General features: G+C 43.0%; 1 protein-coding gene across 8 annotated transcripts in view; it reads right to left on the bottom strand.

The window, feature by feature from the left end:
* The window catches only part of rgs19 (regulator of G protein signaling 19), a 132,773-nt gene that overhangs the window by 62,660 nt on the left and 49,219 nt on the right, over positions 1 to 20,894 (bottom strand). For 5 of the 8 annotated variants that reach the window (XM_068048337.1, XM_068048338.1, XM_068048342.1 and 2 more), the window contains one exon: positions 11,001 to 11,134. The exons of 1 other annotated variant lie outside the window; for it this stretch is intronic. In XM_068048337.1, the coding sequence (XP_067904438.1) occupies positions 11,001 to 11,134 (134 nt within the window). Of the gene's footprint in view, positions 1 to 11,000; positions 11,135 to 18,847; positions 18,918 to 20,894 lie in introns of those variants that run through there. 2 more of the 8 variants (XM_068048341.1, XM_068048343.1) reach the window with 2 other exon arrangements.

Genomic DNA, 20,894 nt, shown 5'->3' with positions numbered 1-20,894 from the left:
TTTCACACCTTTAAAATGTTCCAAAGTACTTTACAGCCAATTAAGCAATTTTTGAAGTGTAATTACAGTTGCAGTGTAAAAAACATGGTCGCCAATTTTGCACATGGCAAGGTCCCATAAACAATAAGATAATGACCAGATTATCTGCATTTTTTGTGATGTTGGTTGAGGGATAAATATAAGCCAGGACACTGGGGTGAACTGCCCTGCTCTTCTTCGTCATAGTGCCATAGGATCTTTTACATCCACTTGAGAGGGGAGACTCAGTTTAAAGTCTCATCCAAAAGACAGCACCTCCAAAAGTGCAGCACTCCGTCAGTACTTCATTGAAACATCAGCCTAGATTATGAGTGTTGTTTGAATGTCGGTCATAGAGTTATACAGCACAGAAACAGGTCCTGTCCATGCTGGCCATCAAGCATCTATCTATTCTAATCCCATTTTCCAGCACTTGGCCCATAGCCTTGTATGCTATGGCATTTCAAGAGCTCATCTAAATACTCCTTAAATGTTGTGAGGGTTCCAGGCTCTACCACCCCTTTAGGCAGTGTGTTCTAGATTCCAACCACCCTCTGGGTGAAACTTTGTTTCCTCAAATCCCCTCTAAACCTCCTGCCCCTTACCTTAAATCTATGCCCCCTGGTTATTGATACCTCCACTGACAGAGCTGCCCTAATACCTCTTTGGTGAAGGGTACTCTTCTTATAACAACTCCAAGTAAGGTCCTAATTATGATCTGTTCTGCCTTTACAATAATACCCAGTGGACTGCATACTCCTTAAATGGTACCCGATTCTTTTATTCTCCAACCTGTGCTGCCCCTCCTCAAACATAATATTATACAATACTATGCTCATAGGGAATACCATACCAGCTTCCTAGAAGCCTGCACTGCAAGTAGGGTGGCAAGGTAGTCAGAAGCAAATTGAGGAGTTTGTAGACAGAATGGCAAAAACAAATGCTTAAAAAAGCATTTCTCAGCTGCTAAAATCAGTACTCAAAATCTTCTACTGATCTGTCTCATTTTCACCTTGATCTGCTGATGCTGGTAGCAGCTGCATGTTGTAAATCTCAGTATAAATTCACCAAGAATGCATTAGGAGGGTAAAACCAAGATACTGGGAGCTGCAACACCACTGCCTCTCGCCTTGACATATGCAAGTAAGCTCCTCTGGCTATTCTAGCCAAAAATGCCAAAACTTGAAAAAGGGGATCAGTAAACAGCAATCGGAGGTGTAATTCAGTTACTGCCTTCTTGCAAACTCTCCTGTGCTCGTGGCTTTCTTTTGCTGGTGTTTTGAAACAAGTACAATAAGCTGCTGGCTGACAGTTGTTGCTGGAACACTTGTACTCATGTGCACATATACAATGTGCTCCTAATAACTGGCTGATTTTAAACCTGCCCGGTGCAATTTACCTGCATCTATTCCTCTGAATTCCTGCGGATTCCGATATTAACCTGTTCATCTGAGCAGGCGAGAAAGACACCTGACAGAAGGGGTCCTTCCTTAAATATGCAGATTGGGCTCTGATGATGTGCAATTTTAACTTGAGGCCTGCATGGTGAAGCCGCTGCCACTTCCCACTGGGTTCAGACAGCATTCTAACAGCTGAAGCTCGGGAGTTAAAATATCCTGGCCTCACACTGCGGCAGGCCAGTCAGTTTTCAATCGGATTAGCTCCTGCCTGTGCAACTCCAGGCCGGGAGTTAAAATTGCAACTTAATTTCCTTTGTGAATTACCTTGTTTATTTCAAACACCAGATATACCTACCTTAAAAGGTGCATAGGACAATGTAATACAAACACGTCAGGCATTTGTATCTGAACCAAACAGAATAAAAAATCTAATTCAGTACAAATCTGATCGGAAACAAGATATTGTAGGGGTCATATGAAAATAAGGGTGACAACAGACCTAAACAATTATTCAACTATTAATCTTACATATGGTAACATAATAACCTTGATCATCACAAGAATACTTCAAGCACATTTGCACAATAAGATCTTAGTAATTTTCCTGATATTTTTTCAGGAAGTGGAAATTCTTACGAAACGGTGTGCTAGGTTTCCAGAATGTTTTGACCGATTCTTCACAAAAGGCTGCTACATGAGCTTAAAGCAGTGGAAAATCAAGTTAAGGTAATATGGATAAGAGATAAGCTCAAAGAAAGGAAACCTTGGCTGGAATTTTAAGACCCCCCAAGGAGCGGCCTGGTGGCGGGGGTCTGTAAAATTAAGTGGGAGGCTGGGGGGGGTGCCATTCCTGACGTCTTCCTGCCCCCACTGCAATTTTACGTGGGGCGGTGGCGGCGAGAAAAGGCCCGCCCACCCCAGGCCAATGAAAGCCATAAAGTGGCCATTAGGCGAGACTTCCTGCCTCAGGAGGTGGAAGTCCCACCCAAGACCAATTAAGGGCCCGGGGAGTGAAAAATCCCAGCGTGGCTCCCCAGGCCCAGTGGAGCCGGGCTCGCCCCCGACTTTATGATCAGTGGGTGGGGGCCTCCCGCCCAATGTATATTTCCAGCCCTTTTGTGTGTGTCTGTGTGTGTGGGTGGGGATGGAGGGGGTTGGGGAATGAGTTTTGGGAGGACTATTGAGTGGGATGCCTCAGGGATAGGACTCGAGTGATCCAGAAATTCTACTGAGATCACAACTGTTTCTAATTGACATGAATGACTTGAATTTAGAAACTCAAATTTTGTGAAGTAGCCAAAGTCCTGCAACAGAATTAGAATAATCTTTAAATAAGTGGCACAGCAGCCAATACAATTCAGTGCAGCCAAGTAATATATCACAAATCAGGGAAAAAGAATGTACTGTATGAATGGTGTCAAACTGAAAGACAGCTAACAGGGGAAACCTTTGATGAGGTCCAAAAACTTCTTTTCCAAAAATATACTTTATTCATTAAAATCTGTAAAAAAAATTACAAAACAGTTCAAAACAACTCCAAGTTGACATTCCAGAAAGTGCTAAGGAAATCAGTTTTTTTCAATACAAGGGTTGCCTCACAACCCTTCCATTCTATTTTACATGCAATGTAATTTTACAGCAAAACCATATTTTGGTGCATACAGCCCAAGGGGTTTTCCATGGGTTCCAGCCCCTCGGTTCACGGGAGGACCTTACACAGTGGTCTTTCTCCATTGAGTCTTTGCGGCAGCTGCCCCAAGCTTCAGTGCCAGTCTGCAACACACGGTCGTGGACAACTCTTTGCACTGGAAGACCAGCATGTTTTGGGCAGACCAAAGAGTATCTTTCACCGAATTGATGGTCCTCCAGCAGCAGTTGATATTCATCTCGGTGTGCATCCCTGGGAACAGCCCATAGAGCACAGACTCCTGTGTTATCGAGCTGCTCGGGATGAACCTCGACAAAAACCACTGCATCTCTTACCACACCTGTTTTGCAAAGGCACATTCCAGGCGTAGGGATCGCAATGCATGATTAACCCGTGCACATATGTTGCGATGCAGGCATCAAGTAAACTTGGTGCTGCCTGCTCATTATAATGATAGTAACCTGCAGCACAGCATTAAATGTGCTCATGAGTGGTTCCACGCCTCAGCAGGGGGCCCAAATTTGTGCAAGGCTAGCACCAATTAAAGCTTGCCTGCAGTACTTAAAGTCAGAATGCACCTCTTAAAGGGGAGGTGCAATCTGGCTGCAGCAGGTGCTGAAAGTATCTGAGCAGGTGCAAAAGTGCAAATGACACAAAAAAGGCAGAGAGCATGCTCCAAGGTTCTCTGATGCAGCACTGGAGAGCGTGGTGCAGGAGATGGACAGGAGGAGAGAGGTCCTTTACCCACAGGAGGCCACCAGGCCCTCCAGACAGACACTGAGAAGGCAATGGGAGCAGATTACCATCATTGTCAATGTAAGCAGTGTAGCCCCAAGGATCTCGCTGCACTGCAGGAAGAAGTTTAATAACCTCACACGAGTGATGAAGGTCAGTGAAAGTATCTTCAAATGCCATATCATTAAAAATGAACCACTAGCCTCATCACTGCTCCATTTACCACCTCCCTCACTCATGTACCAGCAATCCCTATCAAGCATGACTCATAGCTAAGGTTCATAGCCTCACCTCACCCTCGAGTACTTAGCACTGCTGCAAGCCTCACAACCATACCTCTCAGCTTGCGTACACTACCAGCTATTCAACTATGACAGGCACATCACCAAAACATATTGCGCCACACTCATTGATACACGTCCTTCTCTCTTGCAGGACAAGATTGCACATAACCAGAGGCAGCAATACCTAACTAGCAAGAGACCTGATAAAAGGTCACAAATCTGAAACACTAACTTTTTCTCTCCCACAGCTGCTGCCTGACCTGCTGAATATTTCCAGCACTTTCTGTTTATATTTCAGATTCCCAGCGTCCACAGTATTTTGGTTTTGTGTTGGAATGGGGATGTCTTCGTCACATCCTCCCTTACTCCTCCTCTTCCTCTTGCTCCTGAGCTGCTCAGCATATCCCTGGTGGCAAGTGCTGTGCCCACATGATGGCCAAGTTGTGCAGGACACAGCAAACCACGATCGATCAGGATACATGCTTCAGCAAATACAGCAGAGCTCCCACAGAGCAGTCCTGGTAGTGAAATCATTGCTTGAACTCCTATTTAAGGTGTTTCTGGAGGGATGAGCTCAGAAGGGCCAAATGGCCTTCCTTGTCAATATTTATCTTGTGATTTTGTGAATATCTGTTAAGGTGAACATTAGTGCTGCAGACTGGGCTGGTTCTACAATGATTTCTTGAATTCTAAAAATTGTATATATTCATTGGAATAAATAAAGGCAAAAAGACAGAAAATTTTAAAAATAATCTGCTTGGTTTCATTTCTCCTTAAATCGTTATAAATTTCATTTGCAATGAAAACCACATAGGAACTAAATTTCCTGTTTCATGAATGTTTCAAAAACGTTCTTCCTTTGCAAGTAGGCATCAACTGAAACAGAACCTAAACTCACTTCCCTAAAATGCTCCTCAAGAAGCATGCATTTTCTCCTCTTCAGTGACTTCTGTCAAGCTACTTCTGCTTCAGTGTGCAGGGATTGTGCAAAAACTTCATGTAATTCAATTCTCTACCAGATCTTACTCAAAGAATGATAACCACAACATCAGTTTTTTTTAAATTATTTGAACTTATTAGAAATATAGAATGTAGCTGTATAACATCTCGAATGCAATATACTGCATCATACAATTTAATACAAATGTAATGTAGAATAGATAGTATAAGGGAATTTATTAGGGACTAGGCTAACAATTGCATTTATTTCACATTTAGCACAAGATCTCACAAATAGATTAGTAAAATAATTAACAGACAGTGGTGAGGTGTCGAGAATAAGTTGCCATGTTATCAGTAAGACATAAAACTATGACCCCCAAAGGCTAACTAGGTTACTTTAGATGTCAGCTGTGGCTCAAAGATAGCATGCTTGCTTCTCAGTCAGTTGGTCATGGGTTTAGCTCCATTCCTTAGACTTGAGCACATGATCTAGGCTGGCATTGCAGTGCAACATTGAAGGAGAGCTGCAGTATCAGAGGTGCCATCTTTCGAATGAGAGATGAAACCAAGTCTGTCCTCTGAAGTGGAGGTTAAAGATCCCATGGCAATTTTCAAAAGAAAGGAGTTCTCCCAGTGTCCTGGCCAATATTTATTCCTTAGACAACATCATTAAATCAGATTATCTGGTGATTTATCTCATTGCCTTTTATAGGATTTTGCTGTGGGTCCATTGGCTGCCACAATTCCCTATATTACAACAGTGAATATGCTTCAAAAAGTACTTAATAGGCTGTTAAGTAATTTGGGACAGGCTGAGATCATGAAAGTTCTTTCTTTTACTTCCTGTTAATACAAGCTGAATTATTTTTCAAGTCCATTAGCTTAGGGTAGGTTTTAGAATTTTGCTGTCCAGAGTGGAGAGTTTCACTTGACAGGAGTGCTTTATCAGCAGTTTGGATTGTTTGGAACAAAGTGCTCAATGGTCAACCACAATTTTTTTATTCATTTACATTTAACAACTGTAATGTCGTGCGGGCCATGAATCATCAGATTCACCAGATGATGAATTCTCTATCTTTAATAGTCCACCGGGGAAACACTGCAGGAAACAATGGAAAATTAGAACCATGTGAACCTGTAGTCTTCCTGACATCTGGTTCTAACGCAGTATTGGTATGGATCTACGATCCTTAAATAAGCCCAGACTAATTTCTACTCCTATTATTTCAATAGGTCTGTTATTTTTTCACTGCACTTACATCCTCAATGATGGTGCAGCCCAGCACATCAGTGCGAAAGATGAGGCTGTAGCATTTCAACAACCTTCAGCCAGAAGTGCCGAGTTGATGATCCATCTTGGCCTCCTCCTGAAGTGCCCAGCATCACAGATGCCAGACTTCAGGCAATTCGATTCACTCCATGTCAAGAAACGGCTGAAGGCACGGGATACTGCAAAGGCTATGGGCCCTGACAATATTCCGGCAATAGTACTGAGGACCTGTGCTCCAGAACTTGCCGCGCCCCTAGCCATGCTGGGGTATGTCCTGCACACAAAAAGCAGGACAATTCCAACCTGGCCAATTACTACCCCATCAGTATACTCTCAATCGTCAGTAAAGTGATAGAAGGTGTCATCTACAGTGCCATCAAGCACCACATGCTTAGCAATAACCTGCTCAGTGTCGCTCAGTTTGGGTTCTGCCAGGACCAATCTCGTCCTTACCTCATTACAGCCTTGGCTCAAACATGGACAAAAGAGCTGAACTCAAGAGGTGAGGTGGGAGTGACTGCCCTTGACATCAAGGCAGCCTTTGACCAAGCATGGCATCAAGGAGCCCTAGCAAAACTGAAGTCAATGGGAATCAGGGGGAAAACTCTCCGCTGGTTGGAGTCATACCTAGCGCAAAGGAAAATGTTGTGGTTGTTGGAGGTCAATCATCTCAGCTCCAGGACATCACTGCAAGAGTTCCTCAGGGTAGTGTCCGAGGCCCAACCATCTTCAGCTGCTTCATCAATGACCTTCCTTCAATCATTAGATCAGAAGTGGGGATGCTCGCTGATGATTGCACAATGTTCAGCACCATTCGCGATTCCTCAGATACTGAAGCAGTCCGTGTAGAAATGCAGCAAGATCTGGACAATATCCAGGCTTGGGCTGATAAGTGGCAGGTAACATTCACACCACACAAGTGCCAGGTAATGACCATCTCCAACAAGAGAGAATCTAACCATCCCCCCTTGACATTCAATGGCATTACCATCGCTGAATCCCCCACTATCAACATCCTAGGGACTACCATTGACCAGAAACTGAACTGGAGTAGCCATATAAATACCATAGCTACAAGTGCAGGTCAGAGGGTAGGAATCCTGTGGCGTGTTAACTCACCTCCTGACTCCCCAAAGCCTGTCCACCATCTACAAGGCACAAGTCAGGAGTGTGATGGAATACTCTCCGCTTGCCTGGATGGGTGCAGCTCCAACAACATTCAAGAAGCTCGACACCATCCAGGACAAAGCAGCCCGCTTGATTGGCACCCCATTCACAAACATTCACTCCCTCCACCACCAATGCACATTGGCAGCAGAGTGTACCATCTACAGGTTGCACTGCAGCAATGCACCAAGGCTCCTTAGACCTTCCAAACTCGCGACCTCTACCAAGTAGAAGGACAAGGGCAGCAAATGCACAGGAACACCACCACCTGCAAGTTCCCCTCCAAGTCACACATTATCCTGACTTGGAACTATATCACTGTTCCTTCACTGTCGCTGGGTCAAACTCCTGGAACTCCCTTCCTAACAGCAGTGTGGGTGTTCCTTCCTCACATGGACTGCAGAGGTTCAAGAAGGCAGCTCACTACCACCTTCTCAAAGGAAATTAGGGATGGGCAATAAATACTGGCCTAGCCAGCGATGCCCACATCCCATGAATGAATAAATAAAAAGCATCCAAAAGCCAAACAAACAAATTGGTTCACTCCTGTGATCTATCATGCAGGTATTTAGAAACTCCTTATCACTTAAAAGTTTGGGAACATTGGTGAGCTTCCTTGACATTGATAGTGCCTGACAGATAGTCTACTGCCTCTGCAGGTCTAGGAGGCCCTAGCCCACCTAGATGGCCTCCCTACTGAGTTTGTGCCATCTCATGCAGTGCTTTTCCTCTATGCCTAAATATCTGACTCTATTACAGTGATCCTGGTGCCTGTAGTCATAATTACACCTTCGGTGCTCTCTGTGCTCCAGGTCACCCTCTCTTCATCCTGTTTCACTGGAATGTACCTGCTAATGGCCACTAAACAAAAGCTCTTGAGCAGAAAACTCTTTTGGTATTCCATTCTTCTACTGAGTTGTTCATACTTTGAAATCTTTTCCTCCCTTAAATTAACTAATTCCAGATCTGAAATTGAATAAAATGGTCACTTTTTGATTTGACCGTGCAGCTGCAGAAGGTGGCCCAAGAGCCTCATTAATTAACTTAATGAGTAAGAGTTGATTTTTGTCTCACTCCTTGGTGATATTATTTAATATATTTTTGGAAAGGTAGGAATATATAAAGCAACACTAAATCCAGAGGAACTATACATAAGCAAGTTCTAGCAACATTACGCCCTTTTTAATTTGTCTATTTCTCCACTAAAATTATCGGAGGAAAATACAGCCTTTTGTCACATGTTTTTATAAATTGCCACACGATAATTTGTCAAAATTTTCACTTAAGATTTTGCACTTAGCACTTGTTTGTCATTTATGAGATAACCTTATGACTTACATCGTACAGTAAAAGCAACAGTGGACAGTTGTATTTTGCAACTAAATGTTTTAAAAAGTAACATTACTCTGTAACAAAATTTTACTGGGACGAGATCCTATTTGTTTTTCCACAATTACTATCATGCAAAATGAGTAGAGGCATTTGCTTTATTTTTGGAATCGGACATTGTTTTGAACATCAGAAATAGCAGTTTAATCTCAGTTGGTAGTACTCATATTTTTTGAGCGAGAAGTTCAAGGCTCTATTCAGGACAAAATCTAGGCTGATAGCACTGAGGCAGTGCTATTTTTTTGGATGGGAAGTTAATAAACCAATACTCCAGCCACCTGTTTAGGTGGATTCAAAGAATCGCATGGCACCTTTTTGGAAGAAAAACAGGGAATTATCCTGGTGTCCTGACCAATATTCATCTCTCAATTATTATGACCTAAACAAGTTAAATAGTCATTCTTCGCATTGCTGTGCAAATTTGGCTTTTGTGTTCACCTAAACAATCACTATTTCAAAAGTAATTCATTGGCTCTGAAGAACTTTGGGCATCCTGAAGACATGAAAGATGCTATATAAACTCAGCTCCAGTGTAGAAAGTTCTCCCAATGTCCTGGTTAATATTTCTCCCTCAGCCAATGACTAATTGGTCATTTATCTCATTACTTTTTGGGACCTTTGGTCTGCCATGTTTGTCTACATAATGACTAAACTTCATAAGTAATTCATTGGATGTACAGAACTTTGAGACATCTTGAGGATATGAAAGCTGCTATATAAATGCTAGTTCTTTCTTTCATTGATACCTTTTCTACTCAAGGGTATGGATATACTCAGAAAGATTTTCTATCTGCAGGTGATAGTAGATTTAAAGCAGCTGCACTTGTGTTAAACTCACTCCCATCCAAATTTATTTTCCACTCAAGACATTGAGATTTTTGCCCCCATGCCTGTCTAATCTAACACTATTACATTTCAATACCCATTTAAGTCACAAATTTCTCACCGAACAAAATTTACGTAATATAATCAGCTTTCTGATACTACTAACTAAAAACTTAGAAAATTAATCTGCAAAGAACATATTTAGGGTAGTCAAATACCAAAGTATAATTATCACTAGAAAGGGGAGGGAAATGGAATGAGAGAAAGCAGGTCAAGCTGAAGAGCAAATACTGATATGAGCACAATGGGTTGAATAGCCTCCTTCTGTGCAGTGTTTGTATAATTCTACCCGTGTGGATAAATTTATATTATACTCCCTGTAAATGAGGAGTTTACAGGATTATTTGTTTGAGGTGTTTTAAATAATGGGAAAGTGCAATGCAAATTCCAGAAGGCAAATTAGTGCAAAATCAATTGAGGTGCTTAATAGTTGAGATGAAAATTTATTTGAGAATTAACAATATTAAAAAGATGTAAAGAAAAGATTGGGAACAATGTTTTAAAAATAGTGCCATCAAGGCTGACAAAATACCAGTGCAGGTTTGATAGGCTGAATGGCATTCTATATTTTATTTCTCAGAACTGTTTCTTATGTAATGTCTGTATCATGTACATTGAGAAGAAAAGATTTTTCAAATAAATCAAAGCCATGATCATATTTTAATTATAAATTAATACAAAAATCCCCGCACATATTCCATATGGACATACATCCTGAATATGTTTTACAGGAATACAGAATATTCATCGCATAAAAGAGAAAGGGTTAAAAATGTTTGCTAAAATGTAATTATTCATTTTCAGAGTAAATTTAATCATTTGGTTCACTGCACTGTCAGGGATGACATCTTTTGGCACCATCTGCTTGTTCAGGTGTGCTAAAAGGATTTTATAGCACTATTTAAAAAGAGCAGGAAGTTCTTCCAACATCCTGGCCAATATTGCCCCCTCAAGTAACATTACCAGAAGTAGATTAACCTGTCATTCATCTCAATTTCTTTTAGTGGGGCCTTGCTGTGAGCAGATTATTTGTCCTGTTTGACTGCACTTCAAAAGTAATTCATTAGCTGTGAAGCATTTTGGGATATTCTGAGAGTTCATATAAATACAAGTTTGACCTTTCTAACAGTAAAAGTGGACTGTGAGTAATTCAAACTCAAATTTATTATTCTTTTGAATCTTTATATATTTTCTTAGATGCTAGAATCTGTATCACAAATATTTACTTGCAATATACAGGCCAAATAGATTGAAGGACATACCATGAGCAGCTGCAGCAACAGCACCAACAGAAACAGCATGTATTTGATCTATGGTTGCGTGCAGATTGCATTGTGGTGGAGTTCTCATTCTGCGACATCGGCTGCTTCTTCTCGCGCTGTTCAGATCTTGCTCACTAAAATAAGAAATATACAGTTTGGAAACACTGTACTATTTGTATGTATATACTATAAACTCCCTTTTTAACACACCACAGAAAAGCAAAGGTTCTGGTACTATACACAAAAATTAATTTCCAATCATTGCACATTTTTCTAGCATTTTTTGTAGCAATAAGCTCCACAAAGAACCTGAGAGACAACTTCCTACTTCCTGTGGTGTAGTAAGTGCATTTTCCTGTGGTATCACATGACATTTTCTTCCTTATTGCAATATAATTATGGTAGTACACATTCTTGTCTACGCTGAATGGAACAATTGAAATTAATAAGATGTTTTGATTAGTTAAAGAAAACTGGTACAAAATGTATCCTTTGTTACCATTGACGGGGTAGAATGGGGTTCTCTCAGAGCCTACTGTAACTTAAGCAGAAGACCAGCAGGAATCCTGAAGAAATTGTGCATATATGCCTTGCTGTAGTAAACATCTGTGGCCTTCAGAAGGCCTCAGAGACCACTGAAGCCTTTCAAGGGCGTAAATGATGGAATTTCCTGGGGAATCCCAGGAACTCCCCCTGACATACCCTGGATTTGAGAGGGTAAAGGGGGTGATGGCAGACTGTCCAGCAGGCCTCACCACCCCACCCCCCACCGACTGGAAATGTCTGGTCTAACCATGCATGACTACTGGCTTTCCTAGTTGGGATCCAGCTCACATACTTGTGCCAGGCTTAAATGAGATGCAGGCCATTTCCATCCCTATGAATTACTTTGGACAACTATGATTAATAATTCAGTCTAGTGAATGTCAACTGAAAGAAAGAAAGACTTGCATTTGGATAGCACCTTTCACAACCTTAGGACATCCCAAAGCACTTTACAACCAATGAACTGTCTTTGAAGTGTAGTTACTATTGTAATGTAAGAAATACAGCAGTCAATTTGCATACAGTAAGTTCCCACAAACAGCAATGGCAATGTGAAAATAACCAGATAACTCTGTATTAATGATGTTGGTTGAGGAATAAGTATTGGCAGGACACCAGGGATCTTCGAATAGTGTCACATGATCTTTAACATCCAGATGAGAAGGTTTATTGTCTCATCTAAAAGATAGCAACTCCCACAGTGCAGGCAAAATTTTCTTGGCCCCACAGAAGCAAGTTAGGAGACGGGTCTGGTCTTGACAGAGGCAGGGTCAATGTGAGTGTAGCTACCTGCCCAACAGCTGCGGATAGCCAATTAGGTCCATTAAGTGGACAACTGGGGACATGTCTATAGAGCCACCAGCGTCTTCCTGACGCTAGTCAGGCCTCCCGATGAAGCTGAAGCCTAGCAGGTAAGTAGAGACAGCCTCCTGGCAGTAGGCAGGGCACCATTGATGCCGCCTTTAAATTCCAATTCCTCCCTCACACCCCCCTCCCCACCCCACCACCACCCCGAAGCCCTCCATTAATGACCTGGCAGCTGTGGCCACATTGATTTTTTTAAATATCATAATTTTTCAGAGGGCATTGCATTTCCTCACCCTAGAGAATTTGCACTTTACCATATCAATTACCTCAACATCCTTCCTATAGTGTAGAGCTGAAAATTGCACATCTTAACTGCAGTCTTATGAAGTTTATATAGATTCAGCATGATTCCCAACTTTTTTACTTGATACCTCTAGCCATGAAATCCTGCAGTAGCTATTTTTAATGTTCTTATTCACTTGATATGCTTCTGGTGAACCTGAATCCCAAATGCCTTTGCACTTTCGCAACAGCTAGCCTTTCCCATTCAAAGCATAATTATTTTTATTACCAACTTGTACCATCTCATTTACTTACATTGAATTTCATCTGCCACTTTTTGCCTATTCATCTTATGAATATTCCCTCAAAGTTTCTTTTGATCTTCAGAATTATTTACTGTGTCCTCTGCTTTAGTATTTTCTGCAAATTTGAACATCACTCATTCTAATCATTGAACGTAAACAGTGAAGAGCCGTGGGTCTGTAGGACACTACAGAACAACCACAGTAAAACTGCCCTTCACTGTGCCATAAGTGTTATTTCTATCACGAGAGTATGACACAAAATGCAAATTAATGCTATATTTCAGCATGGTTTTTGTCAGAATATAGTAAGTTTGCAGAAAAAAAGGCCTCCAAACAATTTCATGAAAATGGTATCCTTTTACTATTATTTTCGCTGTTGGACAAATTCTTCAGATGTAAAGCAGTGCTGGATTAGAAAGGCTACCTAAATAAACACACACCAGACTTTCTTGGCCAAACAAATATGTAATGTTAGTCAATTGCAAATATAAAATCAGGTGCCAATATTAGTTTTAGGACATAATAGTATAGAAGTGGACAAACTAACAACTCACCAACTCTCTTTGTGATCACTGTACAACACTTCAGAGTCCCTGAAAAATATCGCACCATGAAAACTTCGCGGCAGGTTTCCATGCATTCTCAATTTGTTTTCCGAGTTATATGTAGCTTTTTGTATTTAATGTGTGCTTTTTAAATTTCAATTTTATCTTCACACGCGACTTGAATAATCAAAACAAAAGTCCTTGATTTTCACAATCTGAATTTAAAAGTTAGGTGTATAAATTGATTGAATAAACCTAACTCGGAGATGGAATTTATCTTCAGAACAGCTAAACTGTAGTTGAGGAATTAAAGATGGATTAGATTTTTATCTCCTGTATTTTTCTTTGTGATGTAAATTTGCATAATTAGGTCATGTTTTTCCTGTTGCATAAGCATGCAAAAGTATGGAAATCAAATTCCATAGTCAGCATAGATGTCATATGGCTGAAAGGGGTCAAAAATTTATTTGCTAAACCCTCCCTGAAGGATGACATTTCCTGGATTTTAATGTCCTCTTTCTACAAAGGACTCAGTGAGACATTTCTTACACGAATTCGCAGCAAGATCCTTGGTCTATCAGGTTTGCACAATGGTTTATTTTCTTGCAAGGCAATCAGAATAGATGGATTGGATTTTAAGTGCCCACTGCCAGAAGTGGCGACGAGCGAAAAAAAGGGAGCTACGTACTGCCATTCCGCCGCGAACTACCGCACAGCGGTTAACTTAAATGCACCAGTCGGCCCACCCACCCCCGCCCCAACCATGTGGAGGGGGCAGGCTCTTCAACACTGGCAATGGCATCAGCTGCCTGTGCACAGGCGCTGGAACCATTTTTAAAGGGCAGCCAGCCTTGCTGTCTAATTTAAATTTTTAAAGTGAACCCCCCCCATCAACTGTTCCCACCAAAATTCTATTGCCCCTTTCCTAACCCCCCCCAATAACAATAAAATTAAGTATTTGTCCTTTACCTCCTCCAAAACGCTTAACCTTTCAAATATGACCTTCTCCTACCCCCCAACTGAACAAAGTTCACAGGTCACCCCTTCCCACCATCCCCTACACTAATGATGAAAGTTTGACCCTGTTCCCCCCGCACTAAAAATCTCACATTCTCCCCTTCCCCACTACCCAGATGGGAAAATGAAGGCATGGGAGTGCCGGCCGCCATGCTGAAGATCACGGCCCGACCATAAGATGGCAGGTAAGTGTAGTTGAATTTATTCATTTAATTAATTAACATATGGAAATCCGGGTTCTGTTGCTCAGCGGCAGAAGGGCCGCCTCAGAGCCTTACCACCGCTGGGAAGATCAGGCCTGGCCCTCCCAGCATCGGGCTCTGTGGCGGGCCGCTGCTGGAACGATCTTCTGGCCCACACCATGGAGCCCAACATCGGGAACCTGTAAAACCCTGGCCTATGTTTCACTGCAGCATCTCATTATGTATGATCAAGTATCTAATACTAGGCTCAACTGGTTACACGTGCCACTGAATCAGAAGTATGGGTTCAATTACTACTGTGGACATGAACACATTATTTAGGTTGCCACTTCAATGTAGCATTGTGGGAGTGTTGTGTTGTTGCAAGAATCATCTTTCAAGCGAGACATCAAACCCTGCCTTTCACTGCAGGTGTATGTAGAAAAAAAAAATCCCATGACAGTATATTGCAGAAAAGCAGGGGATTCTTCTAGGAAACAGTCTTCTCTCAACCAACATCATCAAAAATTAATAATCTGATCATTCATTGATTTGCTATGTGTGGGACCTTGCTGTGTGCAACTTAGCTGCCAAGTTTATCCACGCAACAGCGACTACACTTCAAGCTTCAAACAATGTGTTCTGAGAATGTAATAAGGCACTACATAAATACATGAGCCGCAAAATTTGATCAGGCCGGAAAATGGCGCAGGGATCATGAAGTGTGAATAACCTGTACCTGTTGCTTCCGATGCAGGCTGCACACAAACCATGTGGCCTGCTCATTTACATGATTGCAATGGCTGCACATCTGAGCAGGGGGCATAAAATTGTGAGAGGCTAGTATGATTTCAAGCTAGCCTGCACTACTTAAAGGCAGTCTGCACCTCTTAAAGGGGCAATATATTTTGACTGGAGTAGGTGCTGGAAGTCATTCTAATAGTGAGTTTCTCCTGAGAAAGAGACAAAAATGGCACAACATGGCAGAGAGCAGGTTCCAAGATTCTCTAATGCAGCACTAGAGGCCTTGGTGTAGGAGGTGATAAGGAGGAGAGGTCCTCTATCCACAGGGGCACAGGGGACGAGGTGGTCCTTCAGTCAGACACTGTGGCAGTAGTGGGAGCCGATACCTGTCATGATCAATGCCAGTAGTCTAGCCTTGAGGAACTGGATACAGTGCTGCAAGTAGTTTAATGACCTCACACAAGTGGTCAAGGTGAGTGAATGCATCGGCAAATCCTTACAACTGAACCAATAGCATCACATCCTGCTCATTTCACACACTCCCAAACTCACCTACCAACTATCTCTATCCACCATGACTCATATCTCACATTCATAGCTTCACCTCACTCACACACATTAGCATTGCTGCAAGTCTCATGCCCACATTTCACAGCTTGCACATGCCAGTTATTCAACCAGAATAGGTATATCACTCAAATAGATCACACTACGCACTCTGACATATTTTTCTCTCTTGCAGGACAAGGTTGCACATAACTGCAAGCAGCAGCACATAACTGGTGAGGGACAGGCATGGCTGCATGTTTCATACCGATGGAGAAGATGGTGCTGGCCATTATTGGAACGGCAATGACTAAGGCCACGGCTAACGGCGGGGCTGAAAGCATTGAAGATGATGGTATCCCCATATCTAATGCCACTTCTCACATACCACTTTCCCCTCACCCCACAAGTTCGTCTGATATGCAAACTGTAGATGGTCTAAGCAAGCACCTCTTGATCCCCCTCCTCTTCCCCTCACTGCAATCTAATCTTATGCCTTTCTTCTTTCCGATACCCAAGAAATGTTACCTGGCCAGACAGTGGTACAGGAGAAGGATGTGAAAGATGAAGTAAAGACTCATGATGAAGAAACACTCACTCGCTCTCAAACTCGCAGCCACCAGCTCAGATATTGACATTGCTTGTACTTTTGAGGCTAGCTTAGAGATGGGATCTGCACGTGGCAAGACACTGGGCACAAGTAGCCTGCTGCCAATGCAGAGGGAAAGGGTAGTGCAGGTGCCAGCTCACCAGAGGGCGAGGTTACACATGTTTTGTGCTCCAGAAGACTCAGATGAGGACTTCGATCAGGCTGCAAACAGAATAATGTTATGGGTATGCAGAAAGTAATGCTTGGTGCATTGGCAGGCCTGCCAGAAAGTCTGCGGTCAATGTCAAGGAGCATGGGGGAGTGCAGCACCAAATTGGCACCAGGATTAGAGTAGAGCTTGGAGCCTATTTTCCTGCATGGAATGGGTGGCCAACTCCATTAGCGCTCTTATGAACCCAACCATGATGTAATGTCTGATGCTGATGTCTCAGCTTCCATTGCAGCACGAGTAGAAGCCATCCAACATCCGGGTACTGCAGTGGAAGCACAGACTGAGGCCATGCAAGCTCAGCTTGCTGCCAGAAATGCTCAGATTCTGTTGCCATCATGGCTCTGGATACCAATGTTCAAAGGGGTTTTCAGGGTTTCACAGCTGTCCAGCAATCTGTTCATCTGTTCCCAAGCAGAGTACTTGGATTGCTGAGGGGCCGCCCCTCCCCCACACTCAGCACCTCTCAATCGTGGAATGGCAGCATCTGTCCTCATATCACTGCCACTCTGCTAGTGTCAGCCAGCCAGCCCAGACTACTGCCGCCCATGCTGAGGTGGTACAGTCCAAAGCCAGGCCTTCTAGGGTCAGAGCTGTTCAAGGGTATTCTGCAATGTCATCTGCAGTCTCCTCCACTGAAAGTCAGTAGCCTTCTACCAGCCATGTTACAGCCACTGTGAGTAGCACTGTGTAGAAGCTCTAAGACAGGCCAATGCACACGGAAGACAGGATCTAAGGGAATGCATAGGGATGATTAGTTGACTTTTGTATGGAATATTGGAATGTTTGATTGATAAAGTTGCTTCATTTCAGCATTGTGATGGTCAGTAGCATAGAAAAGGTAAAGTGAGACTGGTGGTGAGTAGGGAACTGAAGTTACGTTCACTGGCACCACAGTCAAATGAGCCGATGATGGATAGGCCAATCGTAAAGGGACTGAGTTGGTTGCCTCTTCCTTTCCTTCTCCTGTTCCTCCTCCTCTTCCTCCTTCTCCTCAGCAGCTAGCCGTATCCCTGGTGGCAAGGGCTGTGCTCTCATGATGGCGAGGTTGTGCAAGATGTAGTGGAACATGACAAATCGTGAGAAGGACTCTGAAGAGTACTGTAGGGCTCCTCCAGGGCAGTCCAAGCAGTGGAAACATTGCTTAAGCACACCAGTGGTCTGCGCAATGACATTCTGTGTTGCAGCATGGTACTTGTGAATGAATGCTGCTTGCATGTGTGTGGGCTGCGCACCAGAATCATGAGCCTGGTGGTCAGCAGATAGCCCTTGTCACCCAGTAATTACCCTCTGGTTTCTCGTGGTTGCTCACATGCAGATTGTACAGCAGTCTGCTGCAGAATGAAAGCAGATGATTGCTGACAGGATACTGGGCATTGACAAGCATGATGCTCTGAGAATGTCACACATCAGCTGGGAGTGGAACCCTTTGCAAAGTGACGTGTGCAGTTCAATGGCACCCTGCATCATTTGGAAGCCATGTACTTGCGCTGCCTCCTTCTATCTGGAAAGAGAGATGACAATGTATTCTTCACTCTTTGCGTGCAGAGTGTCAGTGTCCTCCCTTACACAGGAGCGGATGGCAAACTGTGAGATGTTCGAGATGTCACCTGCTCCAACCTGAAAGGAGCCCGACATGAAGTTGAAGTCCACGGTCACTGGCAATGCCATCCTCATCTTGTTCTGAGGCTGCAGGTCTGCCTATAACAGGTACCAGATTTCAGTGAGCACCTCCTTAGTGAAATGGAAATGGCACATACTCTGTCCCTTGATAAGATTGAAATAGGAGAATTGCTCCTTGAAGGCCCTGGGTGTATATAGCCTACTGCTGCCAGCCCTTCTCCTCCTCCTCCCTCTTTGTGCACCTTGTCCTCCTCTGTCGCCTCTCTTCATTTTCCTTGTCATGCTGTAGGCCAAGAGGGATAGAAACTACAGAACCTCTGACTAGGAGCAAATGCTGTGAACAGGACCCTTGAGGTCAGAACCAAGGCCTTCACCAGGTGCCATAGCACCTCCTGTAGACTTCACCAACTTTAAGCAGCAGTAGCAACTAACCTGAAAGTAGTTGATGATCCCTTTAAATATTACTGGTGGGGAGCCCTCCTGCCACTGAAAACATGTTCAGCTGTGTAAGGTTAAGAAAGAATGTTAGTTGGCATGTTGAAGTTGAAAATGGCACCGCTAGAGTCAAATCAGCATTGCACTTTACAAATCATGTCTCAACTCTTCCACTGTGGCTAAATTATCAGACTGCTTGTCCAACATCCAGTAATGGATGAGCAGAAATGTCCTCCGAAAGAAAAAAAAGACTTGCATTTATATGGCGCCTTTCATGACCACCAGATATCTCAAAGTACTTTACAGCCAATGAAGTGCATTCACTGTTGTAATCCCAGAAACACAGCAGCCAGTATGCACACAACAAACTCCCACAACAGCAATGTGATAATGACCAGATAATCTGTTCTTGTGATGTTGATTGAGGGATAAACATTGGCCAAGAAACCAGGGATAACGCCCCTGCTCTTCTTCGACAGTGCCAGGGGATCTTTTACATTCACCTAAGCAGCAGGTAAATGGAGTCTCAATTTAACATCTCATCCAAAAGATGGCACCTTTGACAGTGCAGCACTCCCTCAGTATTGCATTGGAGCGTCAGCATTGATTTTTGTGCTCAAGCCCTGGAATGGGACTTGAACCAGGAAACTTGCGACTCAGAGGCAAGAGTGCTACAAGCTGAGCCACCATTGACACTCAAACATAGAAATACAAGTTGTTGTTGTTGTCATCATCTATGCTAACAACCTGCTCAAAATTGCATTTGGTGCGGCCAGCACCAGATGTATACACATGCGGCGTGAACACCATTCTGGATCCAAAACAGCACCCTAAGTGCCGAAAATGTGGCCACTATGCAATCAAATTTGCAGCTATACTATTTTAGCCAGTTTTAACTTAGGTTTTCTTCTAAATAATATACAGTCAATTGCAACCTGGTTACAAGATGATACTGACCACTCAGACTGATGGAGGCAGAGTTTACCATAAATTATGTGTCTGAACTATTTTAAAACAATTTGAAACAATGTAAAGAAAGAATACAAATACCTTTAAGATGCTCAGTATAATACTGCACATGTTAGATATTTGAAGTAAAACAGAAAATGCTGGAAATACTCAGAAGGTCAGGCAGCATCTGTGGAGAGGGAGAGTTAAAGTTTCAAGTCAATGACCTTTCAGGACCTGAAACACTGGGGAATTTTTACTTGCTGTTGTGCTGGGAGTGGTGCTGGGAGCTGGGAGAAAGTATTCCTATTCCTCATGGTCCACAAGGAGTGCTGTGAAGGCACGTGTCTTCTTCCCGAGACTGTTCTCGCCTTGCTGTGGCTGCTGGGTTTCTCAAGGTCAGGGAAACCTGGCCAGCCACAGTTAAACTGCAAAGCAAAGCAGGTTAAATCCGAAGCTTCAAGTCTCATTAACATATTTAAAATTCCATACCACCTCCTGGGAGTGTTATGGCTGACCACGCTTGTCCTGCCTCAGTAAAACCCTTTGACCTAGTCATAGAGTCATAGTGTCATAAAGCACAGAAACTGGTCCTTTGGCCCATCGTGTCTGTGCCGGTCATCAAGCACCGATCTACTCTAATTTCATTTTCCAGCACTTGGCCCGTAGCCTTGTATGCTATGGCGTTTTAAGTGCTCATCTAAATACTTCTTAAATGTTGTGAGGGTTCCTGCCTCTACCACCTCTTCAGGTAGTGTGTTCCAGATTCCAACCACCCTCTGGGTGAAATTTTTTTTCCTCAAATCCCCTTTAAACCTCCCGCCCCTTACCTTGAATCTGTGCCCCCTGGTTATTGATCCCTCCGGTAAGGGAAAAAGTTTCTTCCTATCTATCTTATCAATGTCCCTCATAATTTTGTACACGACCCAGGGGGGTTGGAGGCAACTTCTTGACCTGCTCAGAATTTTTGTCCATTTAAACCCCCAACCACAACCAATTTCACCTACTCACCCATTTTAAAATTCCCCCATTAACTCTGTCTTTTTATCCACAGATTCTGCCTGACCTGCTGAGTATTTCCTGCATTTTCTATTTT

This window comes from Heterodontus francisci, chromosome 16 (genome assembly GCF_036365525.1).
Source record: "Heterodontus francisci isolate sHetFra1 chromosome 16, sHetFra1.hap1, whole genome shotgun sequence".
Classification (NCBI taxonomy): Eukaryota; Metazoa; Chordata; class Chondrichthyes; order Heterodontiformes; family Heterodontidae; genus Heterodontus; species Heterodontus francisci.
Note: the sequence above shows the minus strand (reverse complement) of the source record. Positions and strands in the feature narration are given on the sequence as shown.